The following is a 24,216-nucleotide window of genomic DNA, read 5'->3' on the forward strand; positions in this document are numbered from 1 at the left end:
TTAAAGGATAATGGGAGTCAATGGGAAGTCCCCACTAGGATATCAGCACAAATGTGTGTGTGTGTGTGTGTGTGTGTGTGCATGTCTAACTGCTTGTGCATGTATCTATGTATGTGTGAAAGTGACCATGGCAAATACGTGGGTGATTTAGAGTCAGGGAACCAGAACTGAGCACCATGCCAGCTGCTTTCATAGAGTAGATGCCAGCCCAACTGCACTTCCGGGCAGCTGAGCATACCCAGACATATGCTACAGAATGCAACCGTGCCAAGGCTTGTATAAGAAATGAGAGAAAACATAAAGAAAATAAAAAGTTTAAGGCTGTGATTAAATTGTTGTTGATTGTTGTTGTTGATAATATTTGTTTTGTATCGAAACATCTTTTTGTGTGCAAATGTGGTCCTGCTTGTGTGTGGGGCATAAGATACAGATACATTCAACACATAGACTGCTGATGTGTACCAGTCAAACGAATGCAAACAGCATTCAAATGTCGCTGCAGTACAATAAAGCTGGAATTTACCAACTTTCCTTTGTTCCGTGAGAGATGTGACATCTCTCTGGTCTGATGTCTTCTTAAATAAAAGAACAGAGATGGTGCACATGATGGCTGCTGTGTTCTTACCACATGTGCATAAGCTATTGTCTTATCCAGCCTATCCTAGCTTCAAAATTCTCTTTTTTCATTTATTTCTCTCTTTCTTTCTTTTTTGCTTTCTCTTTTTTCTATTTCATCCTCTCTCTCTCTCTCTCTCTCTCTCTCTCTCTCTCTCTCTCTACGTCCAAACATAAACCTCCCCTAAAGGAGACTGGCATACAACCATACGTGTACATTTGTATACAACAAAAGAAAATCAAAAGAAATAGAAGTATTCTTGATGGGAATGTATTTACTAACAGGAATACAGCAGGGTTTTAGCTGTTGAACAAGATTTCTCTTGTTTTATGGTCCCCAAAAGCCTTGTCTCCATTGCTTGCTACACTGTATTTTTGTGCCTTAGCTGACTCTAAATGAAAGTCTTGAGGTTGTAGGGAAAGATCCATGTATTGTAAATGGATACACATTCATGCACATGCACACAGACACACAGACACACAGACACACACACACACACACACACAGACACACACACACACTTACACAGGCATTGTAGAGGCAGTAGAGCACAACTAATAAGCAACCAAAACCACAGCGTTGCTCACAGAAACAGAAACATCAGATGGTATTCTCTACGCTCTGAATGATTTAAGATTTATTTAAAGCACTTATATTTTTTGTCATAATGGGAAGTCATGGTTTGTATTCCTACAGTATATTCTACACATATAAACTTTGATAAACCATGTAAGACATTCTTGTCAGTTTGGTAATAACTTAACCAAGCATTTAAAAATCATCCAAGTCTATGGAAGCCCCCCCCCCCCCCCCCAAAAAAAAAAAAACAAACATCAGAAATGGTTAATATAATTGCAATATAAGGTCAGCGTTTTGTAGCCAGAGCAGAGACATTTAAGTATGGAGGGGTATTTTTCAGCGGTAAGTTCTTTTTTTTTTTTTTTAAGTCTTATTTTTTTCCCAGTGTGATAGCTTCATTCTCATTAGCAGTGTTGATGCATAACCATCTCTGAAATGGCAGCTGAAAGACTAATGTTTTATTTATTTGCAGTGGCTGTTGTCTCTCTATCCATCTATCAAAATACCACACTGTTGACACACAGCATTTTCTTTGCCGTTAGTGACACATTCAGAACCACTGATGTGGCTGGCTGTCTCTGGGGAGGAGGATGTTGGCAGTCGCTGCACTACTCATTTCCTCTAGTCTGTCATTCTGCTGTTGTGCATGGGGTATAAGTTACCACAGCATCCCTGGGATCTGCCCGCAAAACATAGCCGCAACCCACCCTGCCACTCAAAGTGCTGTCTGACACCAGGAGGAACCTGTAACTCTATCCAGCTACCAGCGTTATTCAGATCAATGTATTGTTCTAGACCTCATGTGGGGACCTCCGTCGTGACCTGTAGTAATGATTTAAACTATACAGTGTTTTCCTCAGGTTGGCCTAGGTTATCTTTCGCTCTGCTGGTGGAATATTGTATCTTTTGAATGGCATGATTTAGAGTGATGAGCATAAAGACAGGAGGGTAAAACCTAATATTTTCAAGGAAGTAATAACAGCACGGGGCTGGGGTGTATTTGAATCTATTTGAATGAAAATGGAGATTCTATAGGTTATTAAGTATAATTCCTTAATTCCTATATGTCCCTCATAGACCTTCTCTATTTATTGCCGTAGGTGTAGAGTCAGTTCAAGGGTATTATATTTTCTAACCTACCCAATTTCTTGCCTGACTCCACTAGGCACGTGCCAATACCAATATTCCCACCCTGAACACTGCTGGTTATTTCTCTGCAGTCAAAAGTGCTCTTTGTGGTAAGAGATGCTGCTCTCCACTCAGTCAAGGTCACACCAGCTGAAGTGAAATAATGCGAAATCTCTTGTCAATATATATATATATATATATATATATATATATATATATATATATATATATGCAAGGGCAAGTGCCTGTGTGTAATGGTCTGTGAATAAGTTATTCTGGCTGGAGGTTCTCCAAACAATTTTTTTTTACTGTTTCACTTCCAAATTTTTTAATTTTTACTCTTCCATTTCCCCATATTTCTTTATCCAATAACCTGCAAACCAAGTTATTTGATTTTGTATTTTTTTCCCCACAAATGCTCTCAGATGTCATAAGGGTCATTGTTCCAGGGCAGTTGTGGTGATGTATCAACACCATTGTAACAGAGAGGGAGATATTCTATAACATTACCAAGCCTTTCTGTGCTGATTTGTTTTATAACCTGAACTGAAGCAGAGTCTGAACTGGATGGTGGGGTGGTTGTGGGGTGGGGGGGATAATCACTGAGAAAGTATATGTGACCCGCACACAGAGGGGGCTTTATGGTTTTGATTTACTCGTATGTAGGATGCTTTATGAGCATGTTTACACAATGTAAACATGAGTTTACCTTTTCATAAAAGGTCAATATATTCCATAAAATATTTTTTTCCATAGAATAATGGAATTCACAATGTCTTTTGTCCAGTGGATGCTGACCAAAGTACTAAAATATGTCTTAGCATTATAGCTGGTGAGCACTCTTATACTCCAACATGAATCTCCATCGAGAGAGGTGGAGAGAGAGAGAGAGAGAGAGAGAAACTGATGCCAAGGTTTTGTCACTGCTGAATGCATTATTTATACCAGTACCACCTGAGCCAACCAAGATGAGAGGAGAAGATCTGAATGTACTTACCAAGCTCTGTGCTCCCACTGCTAAACAGCAAAAGTAGCTGTCTCCTTTCATCTGCATGTCATAATCACTGCCTACTCAAACTCAAATGAACCAGAGACTGATAATATAGATCATGGAGGTGGGGAAATAATGAGGAGTTATTAAATCTCTCTCTGAGCTGAATACATCAATAGCTAATACACCTAACAGAATCTGAATGCGATTTGATTTTACTTACTATTGTCGTTTTATCTTTCCTGTTTTACAGGCAGTGCGGGAACTCCAGTTGTCTTCAATGAGAATGGGGATGCCCCAGGACGGTATGACATCTTTCAGTACCAGATCACCAATAAGTCAACAGCCGAGTATAAGGTCATTGGGCAGTGGACAAACAAGCTACACATAAATGTAAGAGGATGTATGACCTTGAAGTGTATCGAGACAGCTCCCTAGTTAGTTAATCTATAGTTAATCCATATTATGATGATGAGATTTTTAATCATATCAATTGTCATTGGAGGCCCGTTATTGTACAGGCCTGTATAAGGCCTATACAAAAACATGCTGGTTTCATGTTTATAATTAAAAATAAAATCATTAGTATTGTTGTTGTTGTTGTTGTTGTTGTTTTACATATTTTATTTAATTTATGTAGTTTCCCCCCTCTGGAGTTCATACATAAATGTTTAATGTTGAAGTTTCTGAGAGTCAATTCCCCCTCTGTACATCCCTCAGCACATTAGAGCACATTCATTCACTGACAGGATGAAAGATGACAGGGCTAATAGAAGCCTAATGTCTTATGCCTGACTGAAAAATGACAACAAATGAATACAGAAATGAATGAAATTTCCAGTCAAAACTCACAGCATTTAAAGAGACAAGGTGTAGTAGTGCTCTGTTCAGAGATATTTTGAAATTCATGCATTTTTCCTGAGCAGTGACAATGAAGGTGGAGACTGACAAAGAAACACAATCCACTACAGCATCTAACCCCCCCCCCCCCAAAAAGTATCTAGATCAATTTTGCTCTCCACAAATGTAACAGTATTTGAATTATTAGCTCTGGGCTGAAAATGTGTGAATACTGTGTAATTTAAGAGGGCAGCAATTATGACATTACAATTGTTCCACAGAACCGTGAAAATATCCCTATTGTTGATTCTCATTAAGTGTAGTTCTGAAGCATAAATACCATGCTAAGTACAGCCTAATTGCAGATTGCAGATTGTTTTCAGCTGCAGGTTTTATGGAAATACAGAACATTATATCCAGGATTACTCCCAGATTTGGTCATGCATTTATTTCCTGGTATTGTTTTATGTAATGAGTCAAATGACATTATTCTTTCGGAAGTTTTCTTAGGCTAAATAAGCTCAATTTAATTCCATCTCATTCTATTTTTTTTGTTCTGGTTTAATAATTCATACAGGCCATCACTCTTCAGCAGACCACGGAGAAAGCAATAAAACTACTGAAGCATCCATTAGATTTGACATTACAGCTACACTGCTATAGTTACATTGCATTTCCAAATGTGCTGTCTCTAATATTCTGAATATTTATAAGGACAGTGAAAATGCAGATATCTTACTTAAACTGTGATGATGAGACTTTTTAATGGAGTTTCCTCACATAGCACATATTTCAAACTGGCCTATATTTGCCATACTTTCTTTATTTGTTTCACTGAAGTTAGGTCTAGGAGAGCTTCTTCTAGGAAAGTGGATTCAGATTGTCATGTTGTGTAATGTTCTGCACTTTACTTTTAGTACAGTAGGGGAGGGAAATTTTAATTCTATTTAGAGCTGAAAGCTGTTACAATGGTTATGTCTACAATGGTTATGTTTCTCAGTATTGCTCTACCAAAGCTCTCTGACTGGATGATGGGCCTATGCCAAAGGTCTCCTTCTTTTGGGCTGGTTTTCTTGTGGTTTTTAAAATGTTTTGTTTTTTTCTTCCTTTTCTCTGTGGGTTTTGTGCAGATGGATGCTATGCGCTGGAGGACTGGTGATCCTACGTTGCCTGTCTCAGTGTGCAGTGTGCCCTGTAGAACCGGTGAAAGGAAGAAGATTGTAAAGGGCGTGCCCTGCTGCTGGCACTGTGAACGCTGTGAGGGCTACCACTACCAGGCCAGTGAATTCAGCTGCGAACTGTGTCCCTACGAACAGCGCCCCGATGCTAACCGTACTGGCTGCCAGCCCATTCCCATCATCAAACTAGAGTGGCATTCACCCTGGGCAATGGTGCCTGTTTTCATTTCCATGCTAGGGATCCTTGCAACCACCTTTGTCATTGTCACTTTTGTACGCTACAATGACACACCAATTGTTCGTGCCTCTGGCCGTGAAATGAGCTATGTGCTCCTGACAGGCATTTTTTTATGTTATGCTATTACCTTCCTGATGATTGCCACACCTGATGTGGCTGTCTGTTCCTTCCGCCGAATATTCCTGGGTTTGGGCATGTGTTTTAGCTATGCTGCGCTGCTCACCAAGACCAATCGCATACACCGGATCTTCGAGCAAGGCAAGAAGTCAGTGACCGCTCCACGGTTCATCAGTCCAGCCTCGCAGTTGGTCATCACTTTCAGCCTCATCTCAGTGCAGTTGGTGGGTGTGTTTGTGTGGTTTGCTGTTGACCCTCCACATACAGTGGTGGATTATGGGGAACAGCGAACACAAGACCCCGAGAATGCACGCGGTGTGCTCAAGTGTGACATCTCAGACCTTTCCCTCATCTGTTCGCTAGGCTACAGCATCCTGCTGATGGTCACATGCACTGTTTACGCAATCAAGACCAGGGGTGTTCCAGAAACCTTCAACGAGGCCAAGCCCATTGGATTTACTATGTATACAACCTGCATTATTTGGTTAGCCTTTATACCAATCTTCTTTGGCACAGCCCAGTCTGCAGAGAGGGTAAGTCAGACTCTATCAACACTGTCAATGAAAAGTTTCAACAAATTTGTTTGTTGTGTACAGATGTATTCTTTACTAGGTCACCGCTTTTCATAAGGGTTATTTTCATAATGAGACACAGAAAACTGTATGGTTTCTCTGTGAATGTGGAGACCAGAGGGACTGGGCTCCATTCTGAATAGCTACAATAGTATCCGTCCCTCTACTTCTTGAGCACTGATCTCATTAAGGACCAGATGATGAAAGCATCCACTCTGCTAAAAGCTCCTGACCATCAACCCATCAAAGGAGATCAGTGCAAATAAAGAGGGATGTTAGAGGAGAAAGGTTCCCTTGTGTAGTGAAACTGAGCCCAGATCTGCACTGGCTCCAATGTTGCACATATTGTATTGCTTATATTGTTGATGAAGATGTCACTGGTGTTGGGAGAGGTGTAGTCACACCTGCCGGTTAACCCATGATCCTGTGCAACAGGGGAATGCAGCCAGGTAATCCAAACAGCAGAAAGGCTAATGTGAATGTGTTGATTTTTCCTTCAAACCCTATAATATTGACTGATGTTGTCAGAAAGTGTGTTGTCGACAACTAGCAGATGTGTCAGGGTCAGTGGAATGATTGATCTGAAAGGGCTGAACTTTTGATTTTGCGATTAGAGAATATCTAGTGGGTTTTAAGGTGGGTATACACTGTGCGATTTTGGGCTGTCCCAGACGAAAGATGACAAAACGTGGCGATATCTTTGGTCGCTGCTCCAAAACACTGTTCCTATGTCACACTGTGAGAGAGATTCAAGGATGGTTGTTGTCACAGTCTTGCGACCAAAAATAGCCTGGGACAAAATTCTGACAGTGTCAGAAATTTAGGATGACCATCTCACAATGTGACTGCTACAACCTACGTGTACTAATCAACTAACTACTAATGCTACATCTACTAATGCTGATGACGTTTTATTCTTGTGTATTGACTTGCGTTGTTGCCTACGATTCAGTAGGTGTTATCATCGCACAGTCTACATATATCAAACTTGATGTCATACCAAAGTTTATTATATCCATGTTGCATAGTGTGGCTTGCAATAAACTTATAAGATTGCTGAAATCTCACAGTCTGTAGGTGCCTTTAGAGCGAATGCAAGCTATCTAGTGTGACTGTATCAGATGAAATGATCACATGTGTGAAGTGTCTAACTGGGAGTGATGAGTGACTGATGCTGCAGATGAAGAGATCTTGAAGAGATCATTTTAACTTTTGCAGTGTTTGTTCCCTTGCTTCTTTGTAAAGAGGGATTACCAACACTGCTACATCAGGATACTCCTTTTGACTGTGTTCTTTTGACTGACTGCACTTAGCACTAAGAGAGACACTCATGCACATCCCAATTACTCTTAAAACAATTTCTCTCCTCTGAGAGAGACATTCACTCTCTCTTAGTGTATTTACAAAGCCAGGAGCGATTAGTGACCCCCACAAACATCACAGCTTTGTTTTTAGTCATCGCTGCATGTAATGAGAAAATGACGGCATGAATCATTTTATGTAATAAAAAAAAAAAAACAAAAACGAAAAAACTTATCACTAGAAAAAATAACCCTTCTATCAAAGGGATCAAGTAATGCATTTGATTTCTATGCACAACCTCATTGTTATATTTGAATATATGAGAGAACATGACATAAATTACAAATGAGCAGAACAATTGGATGCTTGACAAACAAACCAGGCATGGAAGCATTTTGTAACTGGCTGGTAATCAAAGATTCCTGTTGTATTGTGAGGGGTAATATCATGAGGGGTTAATTTAGTCTTGCTAGTATGGCCTCCAACATGTTTCAGCATTATCGAAGAAGCTTTTAGGCACTGAATATACTTGCCATACCAATCACTGCACCAGATGTTTCCGATAATCAAAAGGCCATTCTTGTCAACACAAACTAAATCAAACTGATTGGATTCTCACTGCTGCTGTCATTGCCTTTCCATCTGAAGCATAAGGATGTAGATGTTAGAGCTGATATCATATGGTGGAAGTGTGTCTTTCCCCAGAGGTACACTGACATTTCCAATCTGCAGAAAACTTCAGAATCTTAATGGGTCAATAAGGAATTGGTTGAACATGGGCCAGGCTGGGAATGTCATCTCAGGAGATCAATATAACAAAAGGTGACCACTTCAGATAGTTATTCCACATGTATATATCTGGCCTAATCAAATTGCTTTGCACTCTCTGAGGTCATGTCTAGTCAAAAGGATTTCACAGCTCTGTATGTTTAAGCTTGTGCTTCTCACAAGTTCGTCCAAATGTGATTAAATTCAATTTCCGCCCAACTAAGTTGACAAATGTTCAGACCATCTGACATAAATCAAAAGATCATCCCAGGCCTTGGGAGCCCTCCTCAAATGACTTCTGTGGGGACACATCACATAAAACTGCCATAATCATAACAGTGGATTCAGGCATTGAAAACAGCTCTCTGAAAGGTGCTTGATGAAGGAAATGATGTAAGATACTTCAGGCTCAAAAATTGCTCATACACATTGTGTGACAGGATTTAGGACTAGGGTGGAGTGGATGTCCTGATGTATGTTTCATTCAGAGTGAGATATGAGATGAAGAACAAAAAATGCTACACGCACATGGCTGCAGTATGTACCCTCATCTCATGTGGCTATGTATCTGCCCTTACACTTCAGTGACTGTGACTCAACAAGACATTTTTTGACAAACGTTTCCATGCACTGACAAGACTGACATTCACCTGACTGTCAAACTGAATATTTTGCTCCATGTTTTTCAACTTTCCCTAAATGATCCACAGCAGGCTGTTTTATGGCTTAAGGAAAAGACTACCCAGGTCCTTAACCAGCTCTCAGTCATGCTGTTAATCTGAAGTAATCTACATTGAGAACCAGTGAGTCTACAGTGCAGTCCTGTGAAGGAGTGTCAGCAATTCAGAACAGAGATGAGATGGATGGGTGATTTAGAGAGGGCAAACAACAAAAGGTGGAGCCAAAAATGCTTTTTTCTACACCTTTTAAACACAACTAAGTGCTGCCAAAAGTTTCAACAGAGAGAAAAATTTTAAAAGCAGGCTCTGAGGGGAGCAGAGGGTCTGCTTTTGGCGGATTTCATTTACCATTCTTACTTTCTCTACATTCACACTTTCTCTCTCTCACTCTTTGCCCCCTTCTTCTCACATTTACTTTTCTGGCATGATCTCCAGCTCTGTTTCTCTTTCCTGCACTCTCTGTCTTTCTCAAGCACATCCTATGGGGCATGAATATTGATTTCTCTCGAAGACAATTAGTGTAACAGATTAGATTATGGAATGCTTAAAATGCCACTGAATATTTCAAAGAGTGAAGCTGATAAAGGCAAGATGTCAGTTTAAATTGATTCCTCCCCATGTCCACCCAGCATTCTTGACAATTTTAAATCACCTCTGTCCACGCTCACTACAAAACAGAACATCCATTACCATTGATACAATAACTACAGCCTGAATTCAAATTTGTCTCACTGTTGTGCTGCTCATCTTTTAAACAAGTGAAGAGTGATCTCTACATCTATGTGGCTTTGATTCAATAGTCCTGCTCAACTCCAGCTTTCAGTCCCCTACTGTGTCCCTTGTGTATATGTATTGCAAAACTTCTCATCTAATCAGATTTCAGCGTTTCTCTGTGACAGAAGATACAACCAAACACTAAGCTCAGGCAGATGAAAAGCTTGCTGAAGAGCTCTCTATGGGGACCCTGAACTGGGCATACATTTTCCTAGGGAATGGGTGTTCGGTGACAGTACAGTCTATGATATAACAAAGAATAATCACAAGCTGCTACAGAAAACTCATGCGTATCCTCCTTTTCTCCCAACCATGATTCATGCCAATAAAATGAAAGAGAAACTGAACAGTAATCCAACCCCCTTCATAACAGAATACTTATTCTTAAACACTCACAAGGCCCCTGAATGGAAATAGCACTAGTGAAACAGTAGCTGTGATTCACTTCAGTAGCTTTGTTTTGTTTCTTGCAGCCATTAGGGCCATTGACGCACACAGCAGAGGCTAGTGTGGTCTCCTTTTCTGTTCTGTGATTATGAATTTGATCTATGTACCTGTTGAGCCTCATATTCTAACTTTCAGACCAAATGCTGAAGCCACAACACTCAGACAGGTTGAATTACATAATGGCTACATAACTACAGGAGCTGTGTAATTTGGAAAGCAGATGGGTGCCAGCTTCACACTTGTCACTCAGACAGTGTACCTGAGTGATCGTTTGCCACTAATGAGCTTGTGCAGTGAGATGAACTGCACACTACATGACGTGATGAACACGTCCCCTGTGATTAGATCGCTGCTCCTCTGTCAGAGGCGAGAGCATTTTAACAGACCCTTGTTTCATAAGCAAAGACAAATGTAATGAATGGATTAAAAATTTAATATAAGAGCTCAGTGTAGTTTCTTATGCGCAGCAGTGCAGCTTCTGTAGCAAAAATCAGTTATGCTACGAAAACAGAGGCAGTAAACCATGCTCACGAAGTGCTGGAGTGACAGTGGCACTCGTGATCTATTCATAACTTAACTGAGTGTTTAAAAAAATATTTGCATGAGAACTCTAGAACTTGTTTTGCATTTGGTTAAAAGATTAACAAACAAACAAACAAACAAAAAACACCAGTCCTTTTAGGTATAGACTAGACACCCCTGGATCAAGACCATCATGATAAAGCTGCTGTCAGGGACCTAGAATGGTTAACCAACAGCCTCCTTAGAGACTGAGAGTGAAAAGATCTATACTCAGATCCTAACCTCCAGTAGACCACCGGTGTCTTTAGTTTACTTGTAAGTATAAGGTGAGGTAGAACTCATTCAGCCCCCCCTAGGAGACCATTTAGAAATCTTCCTCAGTCTCGCTACAGTCTCATTCTGCATCATTACTTCCCACTAGAACTGGATGTTGACTTAATAAGGAGTTGCTTTATTTTGCACTTGTTAAACACATCTATCCCACAGGCTTTGTCTCTGTGTTAGAACCCCTCAAGTGATGTGAAGGGGTCAAAAATGAGATAATTAGGTAAATGATATGATGTTAAAGAATATTACTGCAAACACAGCCTCTATTCTGTGCAACAGACAAGACTTTTTATTACTAAGTATTTTACAATGTATTGTGCATTTGGATAAAAAAAAAGAGTTCTCCAGACATGCAAAAGTTTAAATGAATTTGTTTTTGTACATTTGCATCAGTAATCATAGAAACATACAGCAAATCAGCCTGCTGGCTATGCTCTGTCTTTTGAGTGATGCATCTGTACTGGACCCACAGACCACAGAGCTGGCCCAGTGGTGCCTGTGTGTGAACCATTTAGGATTCCAGTAGTGTATCTGTATTACAGTGTACATAGGACAACTGTTCAACTCAAGATGTGATGCTGATGAAATAAAGCAAAATGAGGGGGATGTCCATTTTTATGTTAAAAACAAACCATTTTTCCCTTAAAATGATGAGAAAATGATATTTCTAGAGGATGGTGAACAGCAAATACCACATTTATTCACATGTTTAGAGTTATGATTTAGACCACGTTTGCAGGGCGATTTGTTTGTGATCAAGTTTTAGCGAGAGCCTTCAAGTTGAACATATGTATATATTTAAGTCTGTCTCCAAGCTAAGTTTGTCATAATCTACAAAAAAAGAAAAATAAACAAATGTAGTGACATCCTTAAAGCTATGACCTATTTTCAGCATGGCAGCCCACAGCCAACCTGCACTGTATAATCTATTAAATTTAGAGATGCGAACAGTAATACTGGAACAAAAATACTCCATGTTGCGTTGGTATAGTTGATGTGACTATGCAGACAGACCTCTCAAACGTCTCTTGTTGTTTATTTGTGCGTGTCTGCCCTTTCAGGATGAAGGCCAACCTACAGTCATTTGAGTCACTTTACAAAAACAATTTGAATAAACAGAGGAAAAATCTGAGCAAGACTATGGAGCAGGCTGAATGGTGAACAAAGCCTAATGAGTCTCACAAATACTGTGCTCATGTCTGACACATAAGCGCATGCTAGAAATGACATAGCATTATAAGTCTCCTGGCAGGCTGCATATGTCAAAGGAGTTTCTTTCTTTTATTTTTTATGTAATATACTTCGAAGGCAGAGACATTGTGACTGGTATGAGAACGGAAAAGGATTTGAGTGTGTCCTCAGAATACAGTTTTAAAATGATGAGACAATGAGTGCTTAAGTCTCTCGCCCACGCTGTCAGTGAGCTCTGACCCAGAAAACCTCCCAGCACGAAAAAAAAGGGAAACTGGGTCCCAAATGCTTTTTGGAAGGAATCTGTGAGCCCCAAGGGGTGCTGGTGGGTGGGAGACAACAACTTGAGAAACCCTTAGTCATAAGCTTTAGGGGTAGTCCGTCTTCAAGGACTTTGCAAGTTAATTGGAAAATGCATAGGAGCATTGGGATGGTAAATGACAGCAGCAGGGGATTGGAGTCAGGGGTTTGGAACTCACAGTGTGGGTCAGATCTAATGAGGAGCTTGGGAATTGAGGAGGTGCAACATATTTGACAAGCTGTGTGTGAGTTTGTTTTTTTTATGTGTGCGGATTTGTTTGTTTGTGTGTGTGTGTCTCTCATTTATCCCTACCTGCTTAGTGCAGCAAACAGTGACACAGCAGTGCAATACTTTGCAGCAGAAATGAGGATTTTATTGAAGTCTATCACTCTGGAGCTGCTGTCCTAGCTAGGTTAGAAAGCATATATAATTCAGGGAGTATGTCAGCCAGGCACTGCCCTTTCTTAAAAACTTAAGAAAGACAGCCCTAGGCATGCAGGAATTTGATGTTTTTCCTCACCCATCTACAAAACAAAGGATATTTGTGAGATATATGATATTACAGGGCTGTGTCCTCTGCTTGTTCTCTGTCTCTCTTTGCCTCCCTCCTCTCTCTGTTCTGAATGTGCGGGAGTGAGTGACTCAGCAAGGTGGAAGTTTCTGTCTAAATCAAAAGAGTTTTTTGCATGTGATGTGTGTGTATGTGTGCTTGTAAAAGAGAAAGCGAGGGAAAGTGACAGTTTGAATGTGTGTGAGTGTATCCTTTGTAGACAGACTGGGTAGAACAGGAAATGACTTATAGACGTATCCTGTGGCTTGGCAAGGCTGTGTTTGGCACTTGCCTCTGAGAGCACTTGAGCATTTACAGCTCTCCCCTCTGTCCTTGCTTGACAGACTTGTAGGCAAGAGAAGGAGGTTTACCTTGTTTAAGGATGTTTTTAAACTCAGATAGCGTGTCTAGGGGTACAAAGGGAAGTAACATGACAGATTTATGAGATTTGACAACAGAAGCTAAGGAAAGACAAAGGTAGTCCATTATTTGACTAGTTTCCAAAGAGGAATGCATATACGCGTCACACTTAGGATGTAGGAAACCAGTGAAGTATCAAACAAATGAAAGCAAAATAACAAAAAAGAACCTCACTGAACTAACTCTAAAGGACTTGCTCTCATAACAGTTGTACTAACCGATAAAAGAAAAAAAAATGAGAGAGGGAACTCTTTTGGGGACCTGTCTATCCACACTCAATAACACTGCTAAACGATATTAGGGTGAATAAGTCAATGTGGAAAAACAGAATGTTTAAATCTTACAATCCAAAAAAATCTCAGCTTAATACTGATGCTACAGTCAATCCTGTTTCTCACTTTATGAGAAATATTAATCCCTCCAAAAGTGTTCAAATATAACAGCTGGCACAAACTATGACACTCAGACTAAGCATGCATAGAAAGTATTTTAAGACTTAATATTTAATTTCTGAGAGAGAACGTTTACTGGAAAAATGCAGATTTTGTTTAATGCAAATGTTCATGTAAAATGCATTGTGCAGGAACTGACAAAAGATATCCATTATAATGTGGACCCAGATAGGACAGAATTATCTTTGAAGAGATACCCTGAGAGAGTATAGCTTGGCCTGAAATCATACACCTGTGCACAGTGTAGTGTTTCTGTGTGGGTTACTGGATACATTAGTCTCTCTCTCTCTCCCTGTCTCTCTCTCTGTCCAAATGTGAACCTCCCCTAAAGGAAATAAAGCTAGCAGTTAAGTGATAGTTATGGATGGGGGTAATAACAAAGCGCTCGGTATTGACTTTTCAAAGACAAGTTTATACGGTATGAGAGTGGCGGGCAGCAGAGCGGAGCTAATCGGCTATTCTCCGTGCCTTCAGTGGGGACTTCAGAATAAATAGAGGGATTGCAGAAGGCTCAGCAAAGTAAAGCAGTGTGCGCTGGTTATGTTGTATCATATATACTGCCTTACATGCGTTGTCTTTCCCTGACTCAAGTAGAGCAGATAATGGAGTTTGTTTGGGCTGAATCTATCACACTTATTTCAACTGATGGCTCATAACACAGGGGAAACTGACACAGAAATATAGTCATAGTCTCTGTCATGTGTTGTGAATATACTGACTCTTATTGGTGTACAGTGATACATGGAGTTTGTCATGGAGTTAATTCTATCTGTTCAGATGACAAAATAAGGGGTAGACTTTGGATCAAATCTTAGAGACTTGAGTACTTCCAAGTCAAATGAGTTACACAGTAGAATTCACAAATAAAACATTTTCTTCATCTTCACGTATCCATAAAATATTTTCACTTTTAGTCTACTCATTTTAAGAATGATTTCCACATTTAATAAAGATTTGTGCTTTTCTTTTTATCTTGTACTTAAAAGGAATGAAAAAATGTTTAAGGTTTACATATTTTACTCACATTACATTACTAAAAAAGATATGCAATCATGATAATAATGATGGAGTAAAACATTGTATGAGGTGGTAAGGGGTTGGGAACTGCACAGACAAAGTCAAATGAACATAATGTTATGAGTCTAAAACAGTTACTTTCGTTCTTTGAATTGTGTAACACAATTTACATGTGGAACATGAAAACAAAACCACAATTTCTATACCATGAATGAATCTAAAATGTGTGTAAATGCAATTATCAATGAATTTTGAGGGAAAAATTTTCAGACCGTAACATACTATTTTCATTGACCTATCTTCCGTCAAGTCTATAAGCAGTGCCTACTTCATGCTCTGTGTCAATCATTTCAGCAATCTAATACCACTAAAGAAGCTTCGCTCTTGTTGCCAAGCTACCCACCATTCAACTGAATCAAGCAGAGCGTGTCACATAAGTGATTCAGACTTAAATACACCATGCTGATGTCATGGTTTAGCTGTATTAGATGTCATGGCTTGACTAGGGTCGGACCACAGCATCAGAAATGGCATGTCTGAATCACAAATCATTCCACGCCTGTACCCTTTGCAATCTCTCTTAATTAGAGACAGTTTCCAGTCTCTAATTATATCATTAATGATGAGACCAACCACCTTGACATTAGTTCAACTCCTTAATTCTACCAGGTGAATGCCTTTCTCTACATCAGTTCAGCATGCATTAAGCCTACCTCTTGTAGTGTAAACAATTGCTTTGAGCTTACTAACATGCTGCCATGTTGTAATGATTTGTCTTGATCTCCTTGACTGGCAATACATTCCACTCTTTTGGATAGTTCAGAGTCCAACCTGCCTGTGCTCAAGCTGCCCGTGGTCAGACTCCAAGCCAAACGTGTCACTAATCACAACCGTACATGCTGATACACACTACCACTTTACCATCACGTAGAGCAGTGTTTTCCAGATATGTTATCTTGAAAACCTAAACTCCTGAGACATAAATGTATATTCATTCAAATTCATGGTTGGCCAATTTGTACTATCAATCTTTGTGTGAAATCTTCAACCCCCTATGTCCAGTGACAAATTACAGTGAGAGATTTTTGCAAGTAAATAACTTGGTAATTATTGTTTTACTTATTTCAAATGTCCAAAGGAGTAATAATTTACAATAATTTCTAGAACTGATTTTGGATATACTCACAATAATTACCAAATACGGTGCATATTTAGCCTTAGACAAGTTGCAAATACTGAGCAAAAAGTCAGTCAGTAACTTTACAAAATGAATCCTAAGTCACCGAATTCAGTATTACTGATCAACCAATACAGACAAAATGGTTGTGTATTTTATCACAGTAGTTACCTGCTGGCAGCTCCGAACCTCCCAGTTTGTGAGTAGTCACACTAATACTGTATTTTTGAGGGGTTGAGTACAGTTACTGAGGATGTAGGTTGCACTGCTGTTGATGTCAGCATGAGAGAGGGACAAAATATGCGGAGTTACAGGTCTTGCAGAATGACCTCTGTGACTTATAGTCCTTGTCACTATTCCGCTGATTACACGTGAGACATGCACCCACACCCACACACCCTGGAGAGCACTTGTCACACACCATCAACTTAATGTCAGTTCACGTAACCCCACCAGAAACAAAACTCATATACATGCACAGCTCAAACCTGCCTCTAATACATCATGAAGGTAGAGATTACTGTAAAGTAATACAGTATGCTGTGCCTGTTTTATTTGATAGGTGCCTCTCTAAAAAAGCTGAAGACTGCCTTAGACAGGATCCTTTTTCATCTGCTGTTTAGCAGAGCAAACACAATGTCTGTTGCTTATGCAGACCATTGTCTCTCTCAGAGCTTTTATCATATCTTTACATTCAGAAAACGTGTTTTTCATTATGCAGCTATGGCCTCTTTCTCACTTTTTCTTTCTGAGGCCTTTAAATGCCACTGAGCATTAAATCGTTCAGATATCAGGTGAGCACTGTACTCATCATTCCCTATCACACAAAAGCTAGCGCCGGTCTCCTCCTCTCTGCTGTTACAGATCAGAGAATTCAACGTGAAGCAAAACTGCCACACATTCACATCCAGTGACCTGTCACCTTTACTGAATATAAAATAGACTGATGACATTGTGTAGATATGTGCAGTTGGGTGTGATTCTGCTGCTCATACCCTAGCTGTGATTACATTGTAGTATAACTAGCCATCTGTTAACAGATGTTCAATGGGAGTTTACCCCCCCTGCTGAACACATGGATACACGTGAGCACACATTCTCTGACAATTCCCTCTGCCGATGTATGTGCGTATGTGTTTGAAACATGTGGCTAAGTGTTTTGATGAGGTTTGTGTCCTCTCGCAAAAACTATTTTTTTTTCATTAGTTCCACATATACAAAGAGAAAGAGTGAAATAGAAAAAAAGGAGAGGAACAGGTCAGTCAGAAACTGAATATAAGAGAATTTGTCCTTGGTGTGTTTCTCAGTTTTTCATCAAATTATCAAGTGTTGTTTTTTGTTACAAAAAATCAGTTTGTAACTTTAGTTTTCAATGAGTGGTTTTGGTTCTCTGTAATCGTCAGTCTCTGAAGTGTTGTGTTATATGCACTTGTTGATTTACATCTACAGGTTTACCACATTGAATATTTCTATAGAGTGTGATGAAGTAATGATGTTCCGTTAAGCTTAATGATATAGGAGTGTGATCTTACTTATCTTGTCCTGTCTTTGTGCAGATGTACATCCAGACGACCACGCTGACTATCTCTCTGAGTCTTAGTGCATCGGTGTCTCTTGGCATGCTGTACATGCCCAAGGTCTACATCATCATTTTCCACCCAGAGCAAAACGTTCCCAAACGGAAGCGCAGTTTCAAAGCCATTGTGACCGCTGCCACCATGTCGGGCAAGCTCACACAGAAAGGTGGAGACCGGCCCAATGGAGAGGTTAAAACAGAGCTCTGTGAGAGCATGGAGACCAACAGTAAGTGCTTATACCACCTCATAGTTATACCAATTCATAGTCAGAGCATATCTGTGCACCAAAAGCTTCTTCTCTGATGACTGATTAATTGTTTTGCTCTTGCACTTGTGCACCAACAGTAAAAAACAGTAAAAAACAGTAAAACTGTTAGAATTAACATGTGTTTTTTATTTATCATTTCTTTTTAAAGAAATACAGATATTTGAAAGTTTTTCTTATTTCATTTCATAATCTTGTCATATATTGAATTAGAAACCATCTAAAATAAGATACTGCTTTGTTTTGAATATGGCTCAGATATACTTTATTATACATTCTTTTGCAAGACTGAATATATGAAATATATGTATGAGAGATGTATACAGATAATGGGTGGTGTTTCATATACAGACTAGCATATGAAGCACTGTAAGTGTTTTACAGTTTTTTGGAAGGCAAAGATTAGTATATCTGGCATGATGATAAATTGTTTAGAAGCTTTAAGATGTAACAAAGAATGAATGAAGTGATTATATCCATCGCTTACTGAGGTTAGATGCTCCTCTCAAACAAGAAAAACTCACTCAGTATTCATTACATATTTGCCCTTCTCCTACTACCTTTTCACATAAATTGGACAAGTTTGAGACATGTTTTGTAGAGCAAATCTAACAACCCAGACACAAAAATGAATTAGCCTGAAGAGGAGGCATAAGGTTCCCAAGAATAATGACATAAATATAATAGTTTTACAAAATCATCAAAACAAAGGGCTTTTTTTTTTGGTATATTCAAAGGAAAGCAAATACTCTTTAATTTCTTCCCCCTTTTCAGCAGCCTCATCCACCAAGACAACCTATGTCAGCTACAGTAACCATGCTGTCTGAAGATTTCTGTAGTCCTGTCCCTAAAAGAAAAGCCTGCCTGCAGAAGAAGGAGCTTTCTCGTGTTGAGATACCAGGCGGACGTCCCGCGGGGAAAACCAAGCATGACACTTTTTCTATCGTTCCGCATCAAATCTGACTGCTTCGGGAGGTCAGACAGTTGAGACCAAGCTGCGTGGCTGCTCTCCTGCATTCAGAGCAAACCGTCCTGCCAAGCACAAAAACCAAGATACACACTCACAACAGAAAAAGAGAGATAAACAAATAGCCAAATCTAAGAGGCAGGCTCCCAGCGATGTTAAAACAAATGAGAAAAAAAAAATACCTTTAAAAAAAAAAAGAAAAAAGAGAAAAAAAACAGCCAGTGTAAACATACAAAAGAGAAAAGACGTTTAAGTTAACTTTTAAAATGTAAAGAAAAAAATATATATGAAAATAACAAAGTTTACCATGTTTGTTGTTATTCTACTTGTAAGTATTTTTGTGGTTGTGAAGATGTTTTCATTCTTGTTCCATGTTGTGCGACCACCTGTAATAGGCGGATGAGATGTTTATTGTATTGGCTAATTGGATTGTAGCCCCTGGGTTGTGAATCTTTAAATGCCATGGATGAAGCATGCCAGTTTTTATACAAATGATTTATTTATAATAAAGGAATGTTTTGCAAATGTGTAGCGTTGTTCGATGTGTGTTTGAAGGTGTAGGACGATATACTTCTGACTAATGTTGACAAATATCATGCTTTCCTCTTTGTTTAGTCACTGCAAAGCAAAAGCTCAGCTACATGAACGTAACCTTTAAGTGAAGAAAAACTCAGGGTAACCTCTACTTTTTATTATATTGGATTTCTGTCAGTGATTTCTGTTGATATTATTCAGCTAAAAGTTCCAACATGCAACCTGGCTGCTTTACCTTATCTTGGATATAGAATTACCAATGTGTGAGGAGGCCTGTCAGGATGGAGTGAGTGGGCCTGAGTAATGGAGTTGGTATACCCTTAGAGTAGCCTGAGCACAATACCGTATTCCACTGTTACTCGACTTGATATATCAAACTGAAATATCTTGGTAAAAAAAAAAAAACACATGAGCTTTGAGCAGCAGTGGGCTGCAGTAAAGATGTCAACACCAGAGCCATATTTGATCATTTGGAGGACAAAAGTAATTTGAAGTATACAACACATTCATTTTCTTTATATGCTGATCAAAAAAAGAAAGAATGAATTAGAAGGGGTGCACCACTGTTTATCTCCAGTTGTATTTTCTTTGATGCAGGAAGTATCTTCTCTATCTGGAGAGAACTTGGATGTAGAAGATACAACCTATGAAGATGGCAATAGCTGTTGGATGTAAACATTTTTGGTCATACGTGATGGAGCTACATCCCCCAGCCAGTGTTTGGCCTCAAATATGCTCACTGTCTCACACTTAGAACAGCAGGAAGCCACATAAGTGATCTGGAAAGCTGTTATCAAATGAAATAACTCTGCTGTGTGAACAAGAGTACGACTGACAGTTCTTAATCTCACACGTAGTAGTTTTGCTGAAAGAGAGTCAGAACACGACTGCCTCTGGCTTGTACATTCACAGGGAAGTGGGACTAAGAGGTGGCTGTAGTGATAAGAAAGAATATGGCTGGGGTAATTCTCTAGCTGTGATTCTCAGGCCCTAACCCTGTCCGTGCGCGGTAGGCTGGACCCTGGGCCACCTCTGAAGTGGGTTGTGACAGTAATCCTCATTATCTCTGCCAAGCTAATTCAATTACCAAGCTGCTGTCAGTCTGGCACAGAACGAACCGCAAATCCCCTTATCAAGGAGCCTCTTCCTCTGTCACCCTTTCTCTTTCTGTCTGTATCTCATTCAGTGTCCCCCCTTTTATTACTCTGTGCTCTCACTGTCTGTACATCTCTTTCTTGCTCTAAGCACTTTTCCTCTCTCTTCCTCTCACTTGCTCTTGTCTGATCTCAGCTCTTGCCTTTTCTTTATCCTCTAATTCTCTTTTTCCTTTTCCTTTTCCTTTCCTTTTTCTTCCTCTTCTCCTTCTTCTTCTTCTTCTTCTTCTTCCTCTTCTTCTTCTTCTTCTTCTTCCACTCTCTCTCTCTCTCTCTCTCTCTCTCTTTCTCTCTCTCTTTCCCCCTCTCTCTCTCTGCATTCTCATGTCTTCTTTTCCTCTCACAGGTTCTGCTCTACTACTCAGACATGTCAGCCAGTGGGATGAGAAGCAGATGGTACTGTCTGAGCTGTGACTTGAGGACCACCATCAATGCTCACACGACTGCTCTCCCTACTTTGAGGAATATGGTTGCCATGACATCCAAGCAGATGCCACTGGCTTCAGCATTTGATGTCTGCTGTTCTCTTTTCAGTGATGGACATCACATTCCATTCACAGTTTTCCCACAGTGCAACAGTGCTCACTCCAGCAAGCTGCTTCATCCAGAGACAAAATCCCCCAGGGTGAAGAATCAGGAAAACATATTTCATCACCACATGTCCAGCGGGCAATAGGGTTTTTATTAAACTTGATTTAACAAACATGCACACATGACAGTATAGGGAAAGTATGGCAAATGTATGTTGTGTGTGACCAGTTCACAAGAGAAACAAACAAATACACAAACAAAGAACACTACAATTTCTGATGCTTAACTTTGAATTTCAGAATGTCCAGATTTCATGTGGTATACCATCTATTTTTCCAGCTTTCTTTACAAGTTGTGTGTGTGTGTGTTTTTTCTCGTCTCAAAGTGAGAGAGCCCACAAGTGACTGCCAAAGCATTTAGGAGACATGACATCTGGGATGCCCTGCTTATCATACCCAACATACCCGTCAATCATCCCAGCTCCCAGCACCTGGCTGTGGAAGAAGAGGCAGTCAGGCTTCATCTCACTAATTACTGTAGGATCAGGAGGGAATACCTCAGCCTATGCATAAATAGCAGAAAAGACAGATGATGTAGGAAAGCGTGTTACTCTACAATATTTGCAGGGCTTTTGTACCAGAAGATGAACAGCTTTGACATGTGGCTTCATGTGTTTTTTTTTTTGTTTTTTTTTTACTGAAGAAAATGCTTTTGTAATTTTAACTGCGCCATTTCTTCAGTGTATTGATAAAAAGTGTTCTTGTTCCCTTATAAACAAAATCCAGATGTAATCAAGAGGAAAAACATCAAGCAAGAGAAAACTAGCTTACACACAATTCAGAATTTTTCTTCCAGCCATGTGTCAGTCAACCCCACTCCAGTGCCATTTCCAACATTATTAGATCCCACACAATCTCTGTAATCTGCCCCTGTATCAGTACAGGAGCCTGCACCAGTCTGTGTCATAATCCATTTGAGCTTCAGGCATAACACCTGTTGATAAGTGAAAGCTTCTAACCGAACAGCATCTATGAGAAATGTTGTGACACACCTCAGTGCCTTTGAATTTCTCATACTTAACAATCAGTTAGGGCTCTAAATGCAAGTGAGACAGAGAGAGTTCGCCAGTTGCCCTTACGTCATGAGCTGAGTAATGTAGCATCTTCAGATTCAGGGAACAGGACAGGCAAAGTAAAGAACTGCATGAGTGAAAGTGAAAGGGCTTCTTTTATGGGTAATCATTAATAAACTGATCTAATCAGGGAACCATCGATCTTACGGAAAACAGTGTATAAGGTATAATGTCCAATTGTATAACTTATTTGTGTACGTGAATTCCTACATAATCAGGCCTCATGAGCTCTTGCATTTGTATTATGAATGACAGAAATCAAGAACTTTGTGTATATGTGTGAGTGTGCACGTGTGTGTGTGTGTGTGTGTGTGTGATGATGATGTTCAGTCATTCTGTGAGACTATGGATCTGACTTTATCACAGAATGAAGTCACAGATTGGAGTCAGGGAGTTGCTTTGGCAATACAAACTAAATATATTAAAGACAATTTCATGAGACAAAAATTGCAACACAAGGACATATTCTGTAGAGCTACATTGTGTACATCACAGAAAAAAAGAAAGGTGAACTTGACAGAAGCTCCTTCATTTTCATGCCTGAATGCAGAAGCAATTGTTCTCTAATGAATTGATCAGGTAGATGAGGAATGTCCAATAAGGACGCTTTGTGCTCAAAAGATGTTTAACAAATTACATTTTTGAGACACCTTGCTCTTGAATGCAGACCAAAGGGGAAAAAAAGAAAGGTCTGATGCATAGGAGGGAGATAAGGTAAAACCTGTTTGTTCCCAAAAAAGAAAGGAAAGTAAGGACAAATTAAGATTACATAATGCAGATAATGATTAGGATACTCTAAATGTTCTGTGGGCATAACATCTAAAGCATATTTTCTTGTCCCAGTTCCGGTACAAAACATATCCTTAGTCTGTGACCATATGCAGAGAGACAGCACAGACAGACAGAGAGCTCTACGGAAGTGAATAATTTATTGGTATTTTTATTTTATTTTTTATTAAAGAAAACTCATTCAAAACGAAGCTGAAAAAAGGAAGCTGAAATATCTTCCTCCCTCTAAAAATGAACTGTGTATGCATTTCAACTGCCCAGTCTCTGACAGTGACTCAGCTGCAAGCCCTCTCTCTGCTTCCTACCATTTGTTGTCTACTTCCTAACCCCTGTTCTTGATTTCTTTGGAACTCTGTGTGCAAGACACATTTGCATAAAATGAGTTTGATGGCTCCCTTAGCACAGACCAGTTTGACTCCAAGGGAATCATCAACTAAAATCCCAATTGAACCGGTGGGTGTTTGGAGAAGAGGGGGGTGTTAAAGTGCATTTCTTTTTCTAACAAGTTCCTATAATAGTGAAGAGTGAACACTCAGGTTACAAATAGCGATGATGCATTCTCATGGTCAGTGATTTACTGTTGGCAGTCAGACACGTGCTCCTATTGGACGTGCTACATTTGCGAATTCACTGTCATTATGTATTTTTGTCAAGGCAGCCCACACTGACATCAGTGAATCACAGTTCCTCCTGGCATGTTGCCTGTAGAATTGCACTGTAGTATATCTGGTGATTGTAGTATGCCATCTGTTTAATAAATGTGAAGAGTTTATTGATTAGATTGTGGTTACGTTAATATGACCCCAGGGAACCAGGACTGAGACTCAATCACTATTTGTGTGATTTCTGCTGATTCATTTTGTATTGGCCATGTTATGGCAGTATGGCAGAGGACCACAGTGCAAACCTAACTTGTCTTAATGTAGGTGGAAGGAGACACATCAAGCAGATGACTTATGCTTATTAGGCTTGTGCAGTTATGTGTATATGAATCATAATCATAATTTTGTCTTTCACAATTAAATAATCAGAAAAGACCATAATTAATTAGCTGCAATTAGAATACGCCCACTGGTTGAA

At 39.6% G+C, this 24,216-nt stretch overlaps 1 protein-coding gene across 2 annotated transcripts in view; it reads left to right on the forward strand.

The window, feature by feature from the left end:
* grm8a (glutamate receptor, metabotropic 8a) overlaps positions 1 to 18,856 on the forward strand; it is a 71,984-nt gene extending 53,128 nt beyond the window's left edge. For both annotated transcript variants that reach the window (XM_030769236.1, XM_030769228.1), the window contains exons 6-9: positions 3,568 to 3,707; positions 5,285 to 6,220; positions 17,744 to 17,990; positions 18,807 to 18,856. In XM_030769236.1, coding sequence (XP_030625096.1) covers positions 3,568 to 3,707; positions 5,285 to 6,220; positions 17,744 to 17,990; positions 18,807 to 18,856 — 1,373 coding nt within the window. The remainder of the gene's footprint in view (positions 1 to 3,567; positions 3,708 to 5,284; positions 6,221 to 17,743; positions 17,991 to 18,806) is intronic.
* Positions 18,857 to 24,216: the final 5,360 nt, after the last annotated feature.

Source organism: Chanos chanos, chromosome 1, assembly GCF_902362185.1.
Source record: "Chanos chanos chromosome 1, fChaCha1.1, whole genome shotgun sequence".
Taxonomy (NCBI): Eukaryota; Metazoa; Chordata; class Actinopteri; order Gonorynchiformes; family Chanidae; genus Chanos; species Chanos chanos.